The sequence below is a fragment of the Stegodyphus dumicola genome, chromosome 6, assembly GCF_044657685.1.
Source record: "Stegodyphus dumicola isolate Sdum_Otavi_A_Nest chromosome 6, ASM4465768v1".
NCBI classification, from domain to species: Eukaryota; Metazoa; Arthropoda; class Arachnida; order Araneae; family Eresidae; genus Stegodyphus; species Stegodyphus dumicola.
Window position 1 is genome coordinate 103,349,646 of NC_140773.1, and position 21,103 is coordinate 103,370,748.

Here is a 21,103-nt window from a genome sequence, read left to right on the forward strand (position 1 = left end):
TTTTATTTTCGGAGGTAGGGAAAATTTTTTCAGTTTTGGTCCACTATTCTAAGTATACTTGCTTCCATTCCTTATTTTTTCCATAAAAGCGAAAATCTTACACATGGTATACATATAACGCATAGTTTCAAATTAAAATTTAATAATATACAGGGTGGTTATAATTAAAGTTTCACTTTGAAACGGTCATAAAAGGAAAACTACTGGATCAAATATTATCAAACTTGGTAATCGTGTAAAGGAGGTCATGGGAATTTATTTTCGCAAAAAAAAGGAAGTTTGAAACCTCACCACCAGGGGGGAAATGGCGCTGTATGCAATATTATTAAACGAAATATGGGTTAGAATCTAACTTAAACTTTTGTTACACGGCTTTAATATGTTGTATACCCTTAAGAAACTTTCAAGTAAGCAAATTACCATTTAAATGCGTTAAATTCGATAAAAGTTGAGTGCGCCATCCGTGAAAGTGAGAAATTCGTCTGTGAAAACACGAATTAGCGATTACAAAATGTGAGATCGCAAATCACTCGCACAAGTGCATACAATCTGGAAATCCTTTTCTTACAGATCGTTAATTAGTAATTTTGAACCCTGAATTTGGCCCTAAAACATGAAGATACTGATTGAAAATGCTTTTAATCGATTTGGGCCAAAGAAATCCCTTATGTTATCTATCTAGTTCCATTGCATTCTTCTACTGTATTCAATTGCATAGCAGTCATTCCACACCGTTTGGTGTTGAATGACAGCTAGTTTTATAACTGAACCATTTTTCTCTGAAGAGCAGTCGACAGCTGGACCACTGTGATTGCAGCTCACTTGTTAAAATCACTTGTTGAGTCAATGTTAAAATGTTTTGTGATACATGAACTGCAGTAACGTGGCATTTTAGATATTACGATTTTATGCAGGGCTGGGCCTCACCTCAAATGTGTCGCACAGTTACTTAGGCAACATTTCACGAATGAACGTCTTATAGGCCAACACTTCTTCTCTTCCCACCAGACCTCAACCTCTGTTACTTTTAGTTATGGGGTTATCTCAAAAGCACTGTTTATGGTGATAATCTAAAGAATTTGGCAGAAATGAAAAATGTGATATACCGACATGTCCGTAACATTCCTCCTGATATTCTAAGAGCTGCTGTTGAGAATGCAGTAACAGGATTTAACTTGCTTTCGGAAAATGCTGGACACTACATTGAACATGCTTTGTAACACGTTTCGGAAACTATTAAACACATTTTAAACAGATGTTTTCATGTCTTATTTCATTTAACAATATTGCATACAGTGCCAATTTACTCCTAGTGGTGAGTTTTTGAACTCTATTTTACCCGTGGAAAATAAATTCCCATAACCTCCTTTACATGATTCCCAAGTCTGATAACATTTGGTCGGGTAGTTTTCCTTTTATGACCATTTCAAAGTGGAACTTTAATTATAACCACCATGCAAATTAAACTTTAAAAGTTTGACAGTAGGGTTCAAGTTCCTGCTTTAAAAATACATATAATATAATCTTTTATATTAATCCTCTTAGAAAGAATGTTTTAAGAAGCTAATTTTTCTCTCGCGTTATAGATTGTATAAAAAAACATGATCTTTAATATGATTTAGATTGTTTCAGTCGATATAAGAATCGGGTCTCTCGGTGGTTACAGAATAAACACTGCTGGACTGTTTTATTTCTTTGTCATTTAGCAAAATTTTTAATTAAAATATTTGTCCTTTGGACTTCACTTTAAACTTTATTTATAATTAAAATGACTAGAAAATGAAAAGGTGTCTTCAGCTGAAATGCAATTCATGTAATTAATATTTTAAAAAATTAACAAGAATGCAAAATTTAAACACATTTTAAAGCAATCGGAAAAATCTTAATTTTTTTGTGTGAGCACTGAAAATAACTGTAGAAGGAAAGAAGAAAATTAGGGAGAAAAGTAAGCAAAAATTTGCAGGGAAATTTGGCTGTCAGACATACCAAGAAGTTTAAAAAAGTTGGACGCTTTTGAATATACTTTCAGGATACTTCAAAGAATTTAGGTGTTCAAAGAGAAAACACTTAGACGTGTACACCAGCAGATACCATCAATTGAGCTTGTGGTTAACAGAAAAGAGAAAAACGATATCATTGCAGATTAAAGTGAAAAACGACTGGTTTCTTAGACTATGGTTGTATAAATTTAAACAGGGTTGCCACTCAAACAGGAGAATGAAATTCCCTGACTTTTCCAGGTTTTCCAGGTGTGTTTCAAGAAAATTCCAGTCTATTCGCGTAATGTACTTTGGCTACGCTAAGAGGTAAATTAATTATGGTATTACTTGTATTGTGTAGCAAATTCACTTAATTATTCAATAAATCCCAGAGGACATTTATTCTTAATTATTCTTGGTATACTTTGTTTGATAATTTTGTTTACTTTTCCACTTAAGAAACTTAATAAAATTTAAGATATATAAATTGGATAACAAATGTATGTTTTATTTAATTATTACTCATGATCATCATCAGTTCAACACGAGGCTAATCCGGTCCTTATAAATCACAACGCAATGCTAAATAGTTAGGTTAGATTTTAGGTAAATTTAATTTGTGTGATGTATGTTCTTAAAAAGCACCTTAACACTTGAAAACACAAATATAATTATAATAGTTGTTTTCTCCATTGAAGATTGAGATTAGAATCTTCCCAATCTGGAATAAAATAAGGCTTTTTTTTTGCAGACATTCTGCAGCTAAACGGAAGAAAGAAATCTATTTTAATAAATTGAGGTATTTTATATTTATTTCGCAGCATACATAAGGAAAAAATATGTGCATTAAATTTCATGATGGTATGTCATCATACTGCTAGAATTAATTTCAAGATTATGCCAGAGAAAATTTCCTGAAATTTGGAAATATTATTTACTAATGATAAATAAATTTAGAGGGAAGAAGCATCATTAAATTATATGAATAACATAAAAATACAGATAATTACTTAAAAATTGAATTAGAATAATCAACGATATTTTAGCGAATATAGTTATATTACATGGTTAGCCTAGATGACAGATTACTATTTTTTTATTTTACGATTTTGAAAATTGTCGCCAAGACCAAAATGACCCGTTTACTGCGCATCATCATGTCGCCAAATCCCATTGTACCATACATGGAAATTATTCTAACCAAAGAACGTCTATGCAAATAATCTCTAATTCTTTGGTCTATGTAAAGAAGAAAAGGTTCCATACAAGTAAAATGCTATTACGCAGCTAGAATGCGGAGGGAAAATATGCCAAGGGATTTGGCGACGGAACCTGGCGGCCAATTTTTCGCAATAATTTTAAAAACGGATGTTCGTAGTTTCCCCCCGCCCCTGAAAATTACTAACCCATGAATTAATTTACTTGCGCCAAAAAATATTTTCTTTTCCTTTAGAGTTTAACCACTTGCGCTAAGACTAAACTTCACGGTTGCGGTGCCGTGCGCTACAATATAGCAAGCGGTAAAGTGTCTCATTTACGCCGCTCCGCATCTGCGAGTGCAATCCAGAGCTGTAACTCGAGAAATAAACAATCTCGTTGTTAGGCGACGTGTGCACCATGTTATTTTCATTTTTGCGATAAATGCTTATCGACGTGGTGTTCACGTCGCTCGCAGTTTGAGGCAAAAACATCTCGACGTGCGTGGCACGTCTTTTTAGCGCAAGTGGTTAAAGAAATTTTAAAGGATATTCATTTAATGAACTCTTGATAACGTGACCTTCGAACTTCGACACCAGTTTCGAGCTTTGGCAGCAGATATATAGAAACAGCATGCACAGCTGTTTCCCTCTATGATGGAACGGAGCCACGTCTGTTGCAGAGAGGTTTTCCTTCTTTACAATACATATTCTTTGATTCTAACCTCCATGGTCCCGTATACTAAGATTAAACCCATTTTGTTCTCGTATAATTTTGTTTTATACGAGGACAGGTACTTTCTTTAGTTCATGCACTGCACATGCTATTCTCGAGAATACTGGAAACCAAAAGTTGCGGGAAACTTGCTTTGCCTTTCTAAAAGACAATTAAATTGGAGCTGCGAAAATTGGCTCTATGCCAGCTGCCCGAATGACACTCACGTGATACGCAATTCGCCAAAAAAGTTATCTCTTCCGACGTCGGCGCAAAAATCGCTTTTTTTTGGCGGGATCATTGTATGAACTTCCCTGACTTTTCCAGATTTTGACAAAAATACTTAAATTCCCTGACTTTTCCCTGAATTTTTTGGTCAATTTTTGAATTCCCTGACTTTTCCCGGTTTTCCAGGTAGCGTGGCAACCTTGTTTAAATTACATTATAGAACATCATATCGTATCATAAATGGAGAATCCCATGATTTTCCCAGTCGAATTATTTGAATATTCAGGAGTTTATCCAGTGATGTATGTGGATGTCACCTAAAGATGTTTTTTTTTCCCTTTTGATGAAACAGCGGTCGAGCAGTAAAGTCGCTGAACACTGGTAGTTCGGTCCGAGGTTCGAATCCCGCGAACGGGCTGGCCGTATGGGCGTTTTCCCCATGTGTAACGTGTATGCAAGCCAGTTTCCCTTAGAAAGTCCTCCAAGAAGGCATCCCTCCCCTTAGGCAGATAGCTCTAGTGTGCTTTGTCATAATTAAATAAACCAAAACCTCTTGATGAAATCAGTCTTTTCTTTCATCTCATACCTTCAAAATGTTTAGCCTCTAAAGACTGATAAAGGCTCTGACTAAATACTGATTAAATGGATTGAATTGGATTATTAAGTTACGGCAAAGCAGGGCTATCTGCCTAAAAGGAAGGATGCCTTCGTGAAGAACTTTCTAAGGGAAACCAGCTGGCATACACGGTACACATGAGAAAATCCATGAAAACATCCATGCAACCAGCCCGTTTACCGGGATTCGAACCCCAGAGTGAACTACCAGTGTTCAGCGACTTTACCGCTCAGCCGTTTGTGGGCCTTTATGAAATGGAAGGCGATAACTTTATTTAAAACGATTGTCAGAAATACCAAGATATTTCGAAAAGTTGGATGCTTTTTAATATACTTGCAGAGTGCCTAAAGATAAAGAGCAAGAATAAAGTAGAATGCCTGAAGAAAAAGGGAAGAAAAAATAAATTTTTGTGTAAAATTTATTATTTGTATTTTTTTTTTTTAAATCTAAAACATTTTAATCTTATGATATTTGATTCTTGTGATTTCAAAAATAAAATATTTGACAAAAATGTGAATAACATTTTAAGAAACCAAATGTAGGATAAAATTGTGTAAAGCAATGGGCACAATGATAAAAATGTTTAATGCAGTGTATGCAAGTCATCCTAAGTTAAAATGTCGGTTATACATCTCTCTTATTTACATATATCTTTTCTGAACGGAACATTGAAAGGCGTGTTAACTGTCCTTTACTGTATTTTCTCTTTTAATATATGCAGTTTTCAAACACATCGTAGTCTGGGTTACAAAGTATTCTTCTGAAAGAAATGCAATTCAAATAAATAAAATCAAATTATGGAAAATTTATATTAATAAATATATTTAAAATGCTCAGTTCGAAGAAATACATAGAAAATTTTAAAACGATTATCTGAAGAGACAATGCAACACAAACAATTAAAATAAAAGTATAAAAATTTTAAAATTACCTAAAATAATAACAATGACAAAAAATATATATAAAGAAAACTATTTGAAAAAAAATAAATGCTGCACCTTTATTTATGCAGTTCGAATAGGTAAATAGAAATTTTTAAAACAGTTATTCGAAAAAAAACATGCAGCTTAAGCAATTAAAATGAAATTCTAAAAAGAAAAATTTACTTATAATAACAGTTATAATTAAAAATATAATATAAAGAATATTATTTGGAAAAAAGGAAAGATTGTGACTTTTTTTCCTCTCATGGGAAAGGAAACTAGATTGCCATATATTAAGAAGTTAGCCAAGTTTCAGTTTGCAAAGTATTCTTGGCACAAACTGAAAAAATATCCCAACATAAATTTGTGAATTTCTCCATAAATTTCGCTCCAAATTTTACAAAATTTCATATTTAGGCATAATTTGAGTTTGAGTGAATCAAAATATGTAAAAAAATTGGTATGTTATTTCAGAAAAAGTCCAATTTTGTGTCAAAATACCTATGTTAGAATAGTTCTATATATAAATCTAATATATCCTAAGTCGCGTTTTCGAGACATGAAGAATGCAATTTAAATTTTGTCAATCGACCCAGTAGAATGAGAGATATAGAACTGCCCCCCCTTTTTTTTAGCAGTGTACATTATCTCTCCCAGTACTTTAAGAATGGAATCATGCGAAATCACATCATTCAAACACCTTATTTATAGTTGCCAATGGACTATAAGGTTCATTTCATAGAATCAAATAATGAGAGCTTCCTTGCTTTTTGAAATAGGAAAGGGGGTTCAAGTCAGGACCAGTTCTCCATAGACTTCAAAACAAATCTTTTTGAGAGGGAATTTTTGGCTGGAAAGTAAATAAAAAATTGTTATTTGCAGTCTAGAAAGGAAAGTAGTTCTGCATTTTGAAGATGCCCAAAATAAAGGAATCTAAACCTTGCATTTTACACAAGATTGTTTCTGAGTGGAGAAAATGTATTTTTGACACACGGAAGTATTTTCTTTTGTAAACTATGTGAATCAAAATTTGCAGTAGGAAAAAGATAACCATTATGTAGCATATGGGATGATATAAGCATAAATGAGTAGCTGAAAAATCAAAGAAAAAAAGCCAAGCATCTCAACTGTTGCTCATGCAAAGTTCTTTAACAATATCAAAGAAACCATTTTATAAAGAATTATGTAAAGCTATTGTGTTTGCAAATATTCGACAAATTTATGATGTGAAAATATCATGTAGATGCTCGTTTCTCAAAACACAATGGGAAAATTACAGAAACTATGAAAGAGAAAAATATTTGCTTCAGTTGATGAAATAAATGATTCTGATGGCCATCACATGTGCAGTGTGATAATAGTTACTCTGGATCTAGGTATAATTGGCAAGATATTTTTACTTGGATGAACTTGAAAAAGTAAAACACTCTGCAATTTGTTGATTGTCTGAAAACCATTAACAATTTATGCCCAAACAGCATACAACACAATGATGTATTACTCTTTTTTAAAAGCAGGAAAATCAATAAAGGGATTTTATCTAGTGCATGTGACTTGTTTACCTCACGCATTTCATAGTCTCACTGATAGTCTCTGGCAACTTTTACCTAACATAAGAAAAATATTCTTAAAAGCATCATGTCAAAGCCTGTTACAACACGTTGAGAAACAGCTAAATGTGAGCATTATAAAGAAATTTTTCATGTTGTGAATAGCTTTGATCTGGATACTGCTGCATTGATTCAAATTGGACAGAATGTTTTCTCCACAGACAAAATTGAAGGAAATTTTGCATACATCAGATCCAATTTTTCAAGGTGCTAATTCCAACTATCAAATCTTTACAGAAGTAAAATATGGAAATTGTTAATGCAATAAATTACACTGATAAATTGAGTGACATTTTAAATAAGGCCAAAGGCAAGTTTCATATTCTGCGTTTCCTAAATTCAGCACTGTTTGGACTAAAATCTGTGGCTTCCATACTATGCAGAAAATATCTTTCATCTTGACAGACTCCTTTGAAACTGAAGAAAAGTTTAATGATGAGTGATGATTTTTTTTTTTTTTTTTTTTTTTTTTTTTTCAGGTGTGCTCCAATAATGGCAGTAGATACCGAGAGAAGCTTTTCAAAATTAAAAAATTTACATACTGACAACAGAAGACCTTTTGAAAACATCAAGAATCATTTAAAGGTTTAATGCAACTGCAATACATTGGAGTAAGGTTGAAAGTTTGGAATAAAAAATAAAATCAAAGTGACAGGTGGGTGTAATTGTTTGGGTTTTAATTCTTTAGTCAGCTGTGCCACTTTTTCTTTATTATTATTACTATTTATTTTGAGGGGACATTTTTATTTTTTAAAGACATTTTTCCATTCTAAGTTTTTTTTCCGGCCATTTTTAAGCACATTTTCAGTAAATTTTTAGGTTATTAAAATCCAAGCCCTGATAATTACTATTCATCTCTGATCTTTGAAAACTGCTTTTAGTGAAACAACTGATAAAAGTTGTATCTTCCATCCAAACAGTCATTGTATTATATGAAGGTTCTGATATCGATATTAGCACCTCAGATTTCATTGCATGAAAACGAGAAAAAAAGGATTTTATTACAGAAATATATATTATGAAAATTTATCACTCATTCCTTAACTTTTATACTATGGGGAAATATACTTATTGTTTTACTTCAAGGCATAGTACTTAGATAATTTACCTTTCTTGTAGAATAACTTGAATATATAAAAAATCATTTACTATCTGAAATGCAAGCTCTTTTCTTTCTTTTAAAATATCTTCATATAAAGAGTTTTCTTATATGTATATGATAGTTTGATATTCAGACCATACACAGAAAATACAGTATATAGTAAAATATCAAATACCTTTGGTATAAAACGACTGACTACATAAAATAAGATAAGTAAAGATGCAAGCACTCCAAAAGATACACCTGATGTATAATGAAAGAAAGGATTCCTGTAAAACAAAATGTTTGATTTGAAATAAAATCATTACAAAACTTACTAATTAAATGAGCAATGCAATCAAATAAAAATTTTATATTTGTGTTTCCATTAAACAAGCTGTATTTAAAAAAAATCAACAAACGAACTAATACTCAGATTGCCTCTACTCTGAGCATCTGGATGAATGAGAAATGTATTGCCAAGAGATTATGTTGTATTCTCTTTCTCAAATATAATCTTTCTACAAGAATGATATTGATTCAGTATAATCTGTTATGAATAAAATGATTCTCTTTTCAGTAGTAGAAATTTCAAACTTCTAAAACCTTTCACTATTATAAAAATTAGTTTCTCAAACTAATCTCAAAATCCTTCAATAATATTCATTAACCTAATAAATTTTTATTTCAGCTACAAAGATGAAATCAATGAATAAATAAAAACATTTTGAGGCATTTGATAACTGAAGTTTTAATTGATAATTAATAAGCAGTTACAGAGAACAAACAGTAAGCAAGACACAATTTAGCACTTATGCTTCTGAGAGGAAATGGATTCTTAAATGAATCAAATGTTATTTTAATCATGTTCATTTTATTTCAGAAAAGATGACATAATTCAGTGTAAGGGGGGGGGGAATGTAAGGGAAACTTTTACGCATAATACTTTTAGGAAATTACTAGGAAATGCTGTGGAAACCAAATATATAGACTTTTCTCTGTGTCAGTTCTTCATAGATCAGATTACATTATTAACAATACTTGATTTCACAAATATTTATACATCAACAATTACACTACTTATGTATTTTCTCATCAATTGAGTTTGGTATATATTTATTAATTTCTTTTTTTTTTATTAAACTTATTTGATTCTCCCTTTCACATTTTGAAATTCAGGTTCATTCCAAATAAAATTCACCCATTTTTTATGATTTATTTTTAAAATTTGTATTTTTGAATAATTTTTATAAATTTTGAATAATAATCTATAAATTTTTTACCATCATCTTAAAGTAGACGTATTTCTAAGCATAGCTGCAAAAAATTAGTTTCTTACTCAAAATTTCCGAAGATATACGTGAATTTATATATATTGGCATGTTTTAAAATTTGGCATATTTGTTGAAAGCGATAAAACATCAAATGTGGTTTAGATACTTTGCTAAAATTATTTGAAAGTAAGAACAATGTGGCTTTTTTTCCACTCATGCACAAGGTAGAAAGAGAGGAAAGAGGTGTCTTTTTTTCCATTCCGGCATAATGAAAGAGACAGGAAAATTGGTTGCCATATACTAAGAAGTTCGCCAAGTGAATTATTCTTGGTGCAAATTGAAAACATTGCAGCAGGATGAATTTTTGAATTTCTACATAAATTTCGTACCAAAATTTTTTAGAAAATGGCATAATTTGAGTCGTAGAATCGAAATATGGAAAAAATTGGTATGTTATTTCAGAAAAAGTCCAATTTTGGGGCAAAATACCTATGTTAGAATAATGCTATATATAAATCTAATATAGAACCTAAGTTACGCTTTTGAGACATGAAAAACCCAATTTGAATTTTGTCAATCAGCCCAGTAGAACGAGAGATACAGAATTGTCCTATTTTTGTTTTTGCACAGTGCACATCAATGTTTGTGATCATTGGAAACATTAGAGCAAAAGGAGGAAGAATTTTCTGATAGGTTAATTGTTTATTTATTAGTTGAAGAGTTGGATAGAAAAACTTGCTGTTGGTGGGGAAGATCGCTTAAAAAAAGATGAGATAGGAACAGTTAAACAACTGACATGTTTTCTGAAGGAACATGCTTTCATCTATCGCATTACAAAATTCCGCAAAGAGAACCAAAACATTCAATTAATGCCGAGGTTCTTGCATCACTTTCAGAAAATTCAAAAACTTGTGTTTAATGCAATGATGATTATTTGTTGTTGAAATGTGCGCAACAATTCTTAGAAACAATTTGAATTTGTAAAGGCTAAAAACTGTTTCAACTGCTTATCTTCAGTTCACATAATTAAGGACTGTAAAAGTTCTAATACATGCAGAAAATGCTAGAAGTTCTACAATTTGCTCTTATATTTTAATTGAAGAAAATTTCGATAGCTCAAGTGGCACATTGAATCAACACACAAGCAAACCTAATAAGTTTAGTAGTACTCTTTCTCCAAATGCTGATACATTCACTCCATTAACAAGCAACCAAATGGTTAGTGGCACTAATGAAACCAACCAAGCAAATTCTATTACCAGTACTGTATTGAATATTTCCAGTTCTTTTAATAAGTAAGTTCTATTTCCAACTGCAATCATTTTTATGAGAGGTGCCGACGGTACATTTATTTCAGTAAGGGCCTTACTTGATTCGGGTTTTCAAAATTATTTCATAACTAAAGAATGCATGGAATTATTGAATTTGAAGAAAAGAAAAATAAACACTCCTATTTCAGGTATCAATGGTGCAGTTATGTCCATTAAGGAAAATACTATAGCAACTATCGCTAACACTACAAGAGATTTTATTCGTACCTTAAAATTTTTTGTTGTTCCAAAGATAACTTGCATAATGCCTGCTAGATATCTAAACATTTCTAATCTTAAAAAATTGCAATCCATTGATTAAGCTGATCCAGAGTTTCATAAACCTGGCTCAATACGTGTTTTATTATCAAACAAAGTATTTTTTGATCTACTATGAACAAACAGAATAAGCATGCAAAATTGATGCTCCAGCAGTCAATTTTGTGATATATTGTCAGCAGGTCAGTATGCATGCTATAACAAAGCAATATTGATAACTATTGTGGGACTGTTGAATCTGTGGATCATTTATCTGACAATTCGAGAAAATCATGGTTGAATAAATGGATTCATGAAGCAAAAAAAAAAAAAACGTGAAGTGTCAGGAAGAGAAATTTTGTGAACAGCACTTTCTTCACTTGCATTGTAGGCAAGATGATGGTAGATATGTAGTGGAAATGTCTATCAAGAAGGAAGGACTTAGCCTTTTAGGGAAACCAAGAGAAAATGCTAGCAAAAGACTGAATTATTTACTGATGATACTGCTCCTACGACTACTGGAATTTTGCTAAACGATGTTTTACTGAATAGAAGGTTAGTTAAAGACACACTATTTAATATTACTTGAAGATTTGCTACTGAAAAATTTGCCATCATGGCAGACATCACTAAAATGTACCATCAGATTTTGATTAAGAAGCATCAAAGAGATTTATTACGCATGTTATGGAAAAGTAGCAAAGAAGAAACAGTTAAAATTTATAGATTGAAAACTATAACTTACGGTACTTCCAATGCACCATATTTTGCAACACACACAACCAATTAGCAGAGGTCAAGCGAAACAATTTTTCATTAGAAGCATAAGTAGTACAAAGGGATTTTTATGTCAATGACATATTGACAGGAGACTATAACAGAAGCTCAAGCATTACACTCGTAGTTGATTGAATTACAATCACATGGAGTATGTTTTTGCACAAATGGTGTGCTAATCACCCGGATCTTTTACAGTGCCTGGATGGACAAAAAGACTATTCCTTTAGTAATTTTGATGACGATCAGTGCATCAAGACTTTAGGATTATTATAATGCATCGATTATAATAATCTTAGAATTTAATTAACATAAACTCTACACCTTAAACGATAAACAACACTAAGCTAAAGTATCAACCTTAAATGATAACAACTCTACACCTTAAAACATAAACTCTACACTTTAAAAGATAATTTCGATTACGATCAGTGCATCAAGACTTTAGGATTATTATAATACAAAAGTAGATTGTTTTTCTTACAAATCAACAATCAAGAAACTGACTACTTACACAAAGAGAACATGCTATCTGACATTGGTCGCATCTATGATCCATTAGGATTGCTTGGTCCAGGGATAAACAAGAGCAAAAACCTTCATCCAAGGACTTTGGCCATTGAAGCTTGATTGGAATGATACATTATCCAAGTAGATAATTAAGGAGTGACAACTTTCATTGATTCCATGCAATCCATCAACAATTTACAAGTGAGCAGATTTGTTTTACATGACAGTTTTTCTGAGACACAAATTCATGGATTTTCAGATGCATCAGAAAATGTATATGGAGCAGCCATCTATTTGCACTGCAGAAACGACAGTAATTTTTCTTCATATTTGCTTTACAGCAAGTCAAGAATTAGCCCCTCTAAAACCGTTGACAATACCATGCTTTGAACTCTGCCCAGCTGTACTGCTATCACAGCTTGTTACAAGGGTGGTGACGTTGTTGAAATTGGAAATCTGTAAAATATGTCTTTGGTGTGACTCAGCCATAGTGTTAGCATAGCTTTAAAATCCTCCACATTTACTAAAAACTTTCATTGCTAAAGATCCAAGAACTAATGCAGATTTGCCAGTTTAATTATGTGCATATCAAAAGAAATTCCAACAGACCTTATTTCCAAAGGATTTAATTTTGACCTTGGCTGATTGATTTTGTTGATTTTTTGCTTTTGTCATTTTGTCACATACTTGCTCAGTCTAGCAAATAGCAGGTAGATATAATGTAAAATGATCTAGATTAAAATTATAAGTAAAATCCTAATTAGCATGATTTGTAACAGAAGATTAGGTGTAGCCACTGCTGCTGTTTGCTTAGAGAAAATATTGCTGATTAGATTGAACCTGAAAGCCCAACGTAGGCATGGTTGGTAAGTTTTGAAAGATATTTGTGCTCTGTCTGTCTGATGCAATTAGTGTCATAGCTTCACACAGAGTTCCTGGGGTTGTAACTTAAGGTTCCAATAAGCCACTAAAGCATCAGAGGTGAGTTGTTTTGCTTCGTTTTAAGTCTCTCTTTAAGTTATGCAAAGAATAAGTTTTACATTAATTTTTACATTTTGTGCTGTATTTTGTAAATACGGTAATGATTAATGAAAGGCAATAACTTGCTTTAATATGCAGAGATAACTTTTAACGGTAAGCAGTTAGTTACAAATAATTAAATTAGGTAGTTAGATACAGTTAGTCATTACAGAGTTACATGGCCACTACTAAATTTTATTTATTTTTTAAATATATTTGTTAAAAACAATAATAAAATCCTAATCTAATAACAATTCACAATTTAAAATATATGTAATTCATGGCATTGATTCTTAAATGATATTAGGATAATTACACATTAAAACCTACAAAACATTTAACAACATACAACAAAATATTTATGCGTCTTTTTAATTTGAAGCTTTTCCAGACATTTTGGCTAATTTATATTAATTTTCCTTCTCTTAAAGAATTTTTTCGAACAATTAGGAATTTATTTCAATAAACAAACTAGTGTTCCCACTAGTTTCTGTGTGCTTTATCTCCTAACTTCCCAATCTCTTGCGAATGTACCTATGAAGTTTTACTTGATCTGGTAAAAATCAAATACAGTCAAAAGTCTTTAATCCGGACTCGCCGGGACTTCGGAGATTCTGGATTATCGGTTTTTCCGGATTGTAGATTATCAGTTTAAATCTGGTATGATGGCATGCAGAAATTATAAAATTAGAAATATGAAACTGCAATTTATGAAAAAAAGAGCAATTATGATCTAAAGGGTCACACAATTTACAAAAAAAAAAAAAAAAAAAAAAAAAAAAAAAAAGCTCAATACTTATTTGTTTACTTTATTAAACATTTCTTTCAATGCGCGCATGCGTAAAGCATACATTACACATAGTCGAAATTAGAAAATTGCAACCAGAAAACTATTTGATGTGTATTCGTGATATGTATAATGATGAGGAATTTGACTTAAATCATATCAAAGACGGAGTACATCGAGACGAAATATTACATTTACTAAGGAATTATAAGCCGAATAAAATAAAAACATCTGCCCTTAAGATAAGGATACGGCTGACAAATCAACTTCCAGTTCATTGCGCGCCGCGATGTCCCCCTATACCCCCCAAAGAGCAGCGTGAAATTGATAAACAGATTTCAGAATGGTTAGAAGAATAAAGAATATGCCTTTATCCATTTTTTGCAGCAATTCCACTTTTTGTTTAATGGACATCGAAACATGGTTTTGCTTTGTAGATACTTTGGCAGCTCCAGAATCGGAAATTTTTTTGACATAATCGAAAGTTCAAGCTTACTTTTATAAAATTGCTCTAACAGTCTGCAAAAAATAATAAGCCGGACCCAATTAGAAGCTTAAGGAACAACGCAATATGCAACATTAACTGAAATAGATAATTAGATAACTTTAGCTTAGCTTATACCGTTCCTTATATATTAAACACGCATGCGTAAACGTATTATGTGCATGCGTAACCGCATATGAGCATGCGTACCTGTATTATGCGTTTATGCATGCACAGAAAGTTTGTAGCTTTGAGGTTCGGATTATAGATCATTCCGGATTATGGACGTCCGGATTAAAGACTTTTGACTGTAGTCCCAAATGCCTCACACACATGAAGCAAATTAGTGCTATGTCTGAAGTAACTACAAAGTGAGATAAATGTTTAAATAAATCTCTTATTTAAAAAGAACTGAAAACATAAAGGCATGTTCTTATGCTAATGAAATCATTTATAGCTGATACTGATGTAACTAAACAGGAACAGTCAAATTCAAACTAAAAATGTGGGCTAACAGCCAAAGACCACACGATTTAATTTTAATCTAAGCTGGTACAATAACTCTATCATTCAAAATCATAAAAACAACCTTGTATTTAGCGTAAGTATATTGTATCGTAGTAAGTGTAGCGTAAGTATATCAACAACAATACAATATTTCTCTTCTAGTCTAACTCTATCATTGTAACAAATTTAAATGTCAGCAGGGATAACACAAAGACGAATAATGACAATAATCGTGTGGTTCTTCAAAGCTGGCAGGAACTAATGCAGCATGCAAGAAGAGGACTGGAACACACTCCATCTTACAAATGCAAAACCTTAATTTAAAAACTATCTAACTGATTTGTGTTCTAGTGGGGAAACAGAAAGAGGAAGTTGCATAAAGGCTGAAATTATAATCTACAAAAAAAAAGGTGATAATTTTACTTCTTTAGTAATATGAACATTTAGAATAAATATAAAATGATATATGGTGATATATGGCAAGGGCCGATTACAAAGCCAATGTGGCAGAATGTTTTGAATTTAGTGACAAATCAAATCTAGAATTGGTAAAACATTTTAGGACAGAGATTCGGGAACAGTCAGAATAGATATTTCTGTTGAAACATAATATCTGAAACTTTTCACAATTATAATACTTTCATTACTTCATACAAGAAAGTAGAGGAAAAAATGTGAAAAAATCACTAACTTGCACCCAGATACGTAATTTTTCCTTTTTTATTTATCAAAAACTGCCAAACTGCCATAGTGGTTGTGTTAATACATAAGTATCACAAAATATTGGAGTTTTACTTTAAAAAAATCAATTGAACCTTATAGATCTAATATTGCACATTAGCTCTTAGATTAAACATAAACTGATCTTTGCTCTTCAGACTTAATATGCAGTATTGTGTCAATATTAGGAGTTTCCCAGGTTAACAGCATTCAATGGAATCATCAAGCACTTAAAATAACATGCTATTCTCCTGATTCAATAGTAAAATTTATTATGAAGACTTTTTCCACAGCAGAAATTATATATTGTATTATGAAATATTTTATACATATAAGAAAAAACATGATTATGAATGTGTTTCTGTAATAATACAGGGTTAGTCAAAATCTCTTGCTTGATTTTATTACCATAATATGCAGTGCTGTCTACACATATATAGAATATGGGTTCCAGCTAAAGTGAGAAATGAATGTTTTTTACATTAATAGTGTTGTGCCCGGCTGAACTCTATGCACCTCTACAACCATCTCATAATGTGAAAAAAAAAAAAAATCCTTTGCTGCCATTTAAAATTAAGATGTCATGCTAAAGCCTTCAGATAAATAAATGAAATATTTTTCTAAAGAAGCAGTTTATAGCAACTAGGCAATTCTGAAAACAATAGAATACAGAGGTCTTTGGCCATGCTTATTATACGAGAAATAGGTTACTACATAGCTTAACACAGTGCTTAATGTAACACAATGTAGGAAACATTCAACTTTGACAAAACCACATAAGTCAGCTGTGTTAGTTTTTCATCTGTCATGTTACCACAAGCAAACTACCTTGGTTATTGTCTGAAAAGCAAGATTTATCAGAAACCATTGTATAAAAAATCAGTGGCAGGTTGGAAGCAAGTTAGATACAGCACAGAGAGCAGAAATAGCAGTACCATAATCTAGTTCTGGAATCAGTTCTAAAATATGTACACTGTTCTAAAATATACACACTGTAAATATGTAAAAGAAAATACAGTCAAAGCTGTCCCAGACAAGCTATAGTAAAGGATGATCCTTAAGTATTGTCAACAGCCTACTTAAGTAGGTTGTAAAAGATCACAAATTTTAAATGTTTTTTATGGCAATGGAGCTGTAATCTCAAACTGCACAGAACTACTTTCATAAAGAAGACTTTTATGATGTAGATAAAGGCTGCATTCTCTTTAACCGCATGGCCTACAATAATTAGATGTTGTAGCTGAGGATATGCCAAGCAGAGTCAATGCCTTCTCTTTGATAAGTCAAAATTCAGAGGTCTGTAAATAAATGAGTTATCATTTAGACAGCATGCAGTAGATGAAATAACAAAGATTTAATGCAAGATATTTCTTATTACAAAGAGAGGGGATTGAATGTTCTGAGCAAGCATACATATAAATTGACCTATAAAATTGTATGCATCAGCAACAACCTCTGACAGACAAATTAGACAGACAGGAACCGTTAGTCAGTTTCCTTGGTTTTTTTTTTTTTTTTTTTTTTTAATGATAATACTTGATCTACATGTCAACTAGTGCACAACATACTTCAAGAAAAAATAATCAAGCTTATGAAGAAGCCAGCATGCTTTCTTAAGAAGCCAACAGAGCACAGATTTAACATACTAAGCAGGTGCATTGTAAGTAGCTTAGCATTTTATTGGCTATTTATGAACTGTGGACTGTATTCATTGCAAACTTGTGAAAACATCGTCACAATAAACTCAATAATTTCATTGATTTTATGCTAAAGCAGTTTTAGCCCTTTAAAATCATGTATCTTTAAACTAAAATTAGATTACTATTTTCAAAAATTGCCCGCTCCCCTTCTAGTGTAAATATGCATATTGATGTAAAATATACGGTATCACATGCACTAAGTTGCATATATTTAAAAACATTTAATGCAATCTTTTTTATTTATATTTCTAAATATTTTAATTTGCATCATATACATACAAGTAATATTTTACTTCTAAAAACAGTAATCATACACAATATGCATTATTCCCCTAATTATTTGAATAGCCTATTTTGACAAGATGATTTTTGTATGAGAGTCTTAGGAACTTTTGCTAAGCATGACAAAACATATCAAACCTAACTAACTGATTAAGAGAACTTAAAAAAAAATCATGTTTAAATCACAAGTTAAAAAGGTAAGTAGAATGATTTCAAAGATTTAGCTATCCTACATCACTGAAATAACTGGGTACTTTTTAATTGCATAAGCTTTTTGGTGCGAAAACTTTAATTAGCAAATTGAAGTCATCAACATGCTATTTTAAAAACTTAAATTCTATATACATATCTCAAAATAACATACCTACTTAAGGATGGAGCACTTAGAAACAATAATATACCAATAACAGTCTGCAAAAATCTCCAGTAATTAATTGCTGTGAAATATAAGAGAAATAAAGAATTATTTGGAAACTTTACTTATATCTGTTAATAGCATAAAAACTTCTTCGGAGCTTTGAATGAAATATTTATTATTAAAAGCTATTTAAAATAAAATTAAGATTTAAATTTTTACAAAATTTTTTACTGACAAAGCAACAGAGGGTGGAATGATTTGGAATAGCAATATTTGGTTAGTTGAATAGATTAAGGCAAAACATATGCATGCAATCTGCCAAAGAAAAGATAATTTAGAAGAATATTTTTGTCAGAAAAACTGGCTCATTTATCATGACAATAAGAAAAGCTCATGTAGCAGGCTTTTCATAATACATATAATATATATATATATATATATATATATATAATATATATATATATATATAATATATATATAATAAAATAAAAAACTAGAGACAAACCATTAGTGTTCAGTTATTACATGAGCTCAACATTAACCTTCTGAGCAGTGAGATTTCCTATATCTAATAATGAAGATCTCCAATTACACAGCATTTATTAGCCAGATTTGAATAATTACTTGTTACTCTTTGTATTTATAATAATCCATTCATCAGAATGATAATTTGGTCATTAAAAAAATAAAAGAGCAAACTATTTTAAATAAAAAAGACAAAATTAACAAAGGGGCAAAAATTTTATGGCCAGATAAGTCATGCTACTTGGAGGGTTAAAAGAATAAAAATGTATAAACAAATTGTGCACAAGAATGAAATGATAAGTTGCCACTTTACATAAGTGAAAGAAATGTGAACTTATATAAGATTCAGCTTTTTAATGTGTAAGAATTAGAATGAAAGAATGTGCATGATATTTTTAGCAATTTAAATAAATTTTATACAGCTTTATCTTATAAATAATTTTCCTTTAGCAAAAGCAACTTTAGAATTCTAGTTCTTAAAATATTAAAGTGTAACATACTTGTTTATACAGGGTGTCCCATAAATGTTGCAACAAACTTCTGAGGGGAGGTAAGGCACATCATAAGGATTAAGAATTGCATAGGAAACCCTGCCCAGAAACATCATTGTACACCGCCAGGGGGTGTTGTACAGGAGGTTGCTAGTGGAAGATGAGGATTGCCTCATTTGAGCGGTAGGCACCATACAAAGAGCATGAAATGCTATACAAATGGACAGCTTGTGAACGTGTGGTTTCAACATGATGGAGCACTTGCTCATTTTGGACTGGATGTTCATAGCCATTTGAATAGATAATTTCTGCATCGATGGATTGGGTTTTGGTGGACCGTTTCCCTGGCTCTATTGCTCAGCAGATTTATTGAGCTTGATTTCTTTTTGTGGGATGCCATCAAAAGTGTCATGTATCACAATCCTGTTGTGTCTGAAATGGATCTCATGGTAAGACTCACCTGCGCAGCTGCTACAATCAAAGAAACTTCCAGTGTGTTTGAACATATCTGGTAATCAATGGTCCATCGGTGTCAGGCATGTTTGGCATCTGATGGTGCAAACTTTGAGCATCTGTTGTATCATTCAAGCTGTCACACACCATTTGTATTCATGTCCAATAAATGTTTCAAATTAATCACTCTCTTGTTTCCTTTCCCATCTTCTACCTCTGCTACCACTTACTCCTGACATTTCCGAGCATAGGTTCCTACGCAATTCTTAATCCTTATAATGTGACCTATCTCCCCCAGAAGTTTGTCACAACATTTATGGGACACCCTGCATATTTTAGTGATGCATTACAAAAATCCTTACTGATAAGAATGAATTTCACCAAATTTAAAGTCTGTTTTTTCATATTTTAATAAGATATAGCAGAAAGTCCAAACTAAGACAAATGATTGGTCTTAACTATTGCACCCTTGTAATACTAAGAACCTTGACAAATATCCCTACAAACACTACAATTTTTACTAACCTTATTAAATTATGTTCGAAAAAGAATTAAAAACTACTGTGTTTGCAAAGGGAACACAGAATTTCAAAACAATATCAGAAAGTAACCACATCCACAAATATACTGATGGCTCAACTTACGAAACTATACAGAACAGTAGAGCTGTCATACTTATAGTGCTACTGAATGGTATAACAGTGAACAACAAAACTGGCACAGGCAACTTCACTTCAAATTTCAGCAGAGAGTTGAAAGCAATAAACAAAGCACAACATGAATATCATCTATTTGAAAATATGGAAAAAGCAAATGTTTTGGCTGTCTTTTGTGATTCTAGAACTGTCTTAGAGGCAATAAATAAAAGTCAATCAACACTTGTCCACGATATTCTGCATCAACTGAAGGAAAATCCAGATAAGGTCTGCATTCTGCGGTGGATGCCTGCTCACGCTGGCATTCCTGGAAACAAAACCACAAAGAAGTTTGCCAAAGAAGCAAGAATTCAAACGATAATAAAAGCAGTCAAATTACTCTTGACAATGAAAATGCCATTGCATGATATTGACTTGACACCATTAAAAAGGACTACCAGATTTGAGAAATGAATGCTAATCAAATCAAGACATCACAAAAAATATAACTTGACTCAGAACCTAGCACTTTCATAGTATGAAAACAGAAAGAGATGGCACAAGATCCTACTATCCCTGCAATAACTATGGCCAAATAACGGTAAGTTCTGACCATATTTTTTACTCCCCCGTGATTATAAAATCCCTGAGTCTTCTTGGAGAA

At 31.8% G+C, this 21,103-nt stretch overlaps 1 protein-coding gene across 2 annotated transcripts in view; it reads right to left on the bottom strand.

Annotated features, from left to right (window-relative positions):
* Positions 1-21,103, bottom strand: part of LOC118199227 (nuclear envelope integral membrane protein-like) — a 94,508-nt gene that overhangs the window by 37,148 nt on the left and 36,257 nt on the right. For both annotated transcript variants that reach the window (XM_035371028.2, XM_035371029.2), the window contains 2 exons: positions 18,342-18,414; positions 8,545-8,638 (listed from right to left, as the gene is read on the bottom strand). In XM_035371028.2, coding sequence (XP_035226919.1) covers positions 8,545-8,638; positions 18,342-18,414 — 167 coding nt within the window. The remainder of the gene's footprint in view (positions 1-8,544; positions 8,639-18,341; positions 18,415-21,103) is intronic.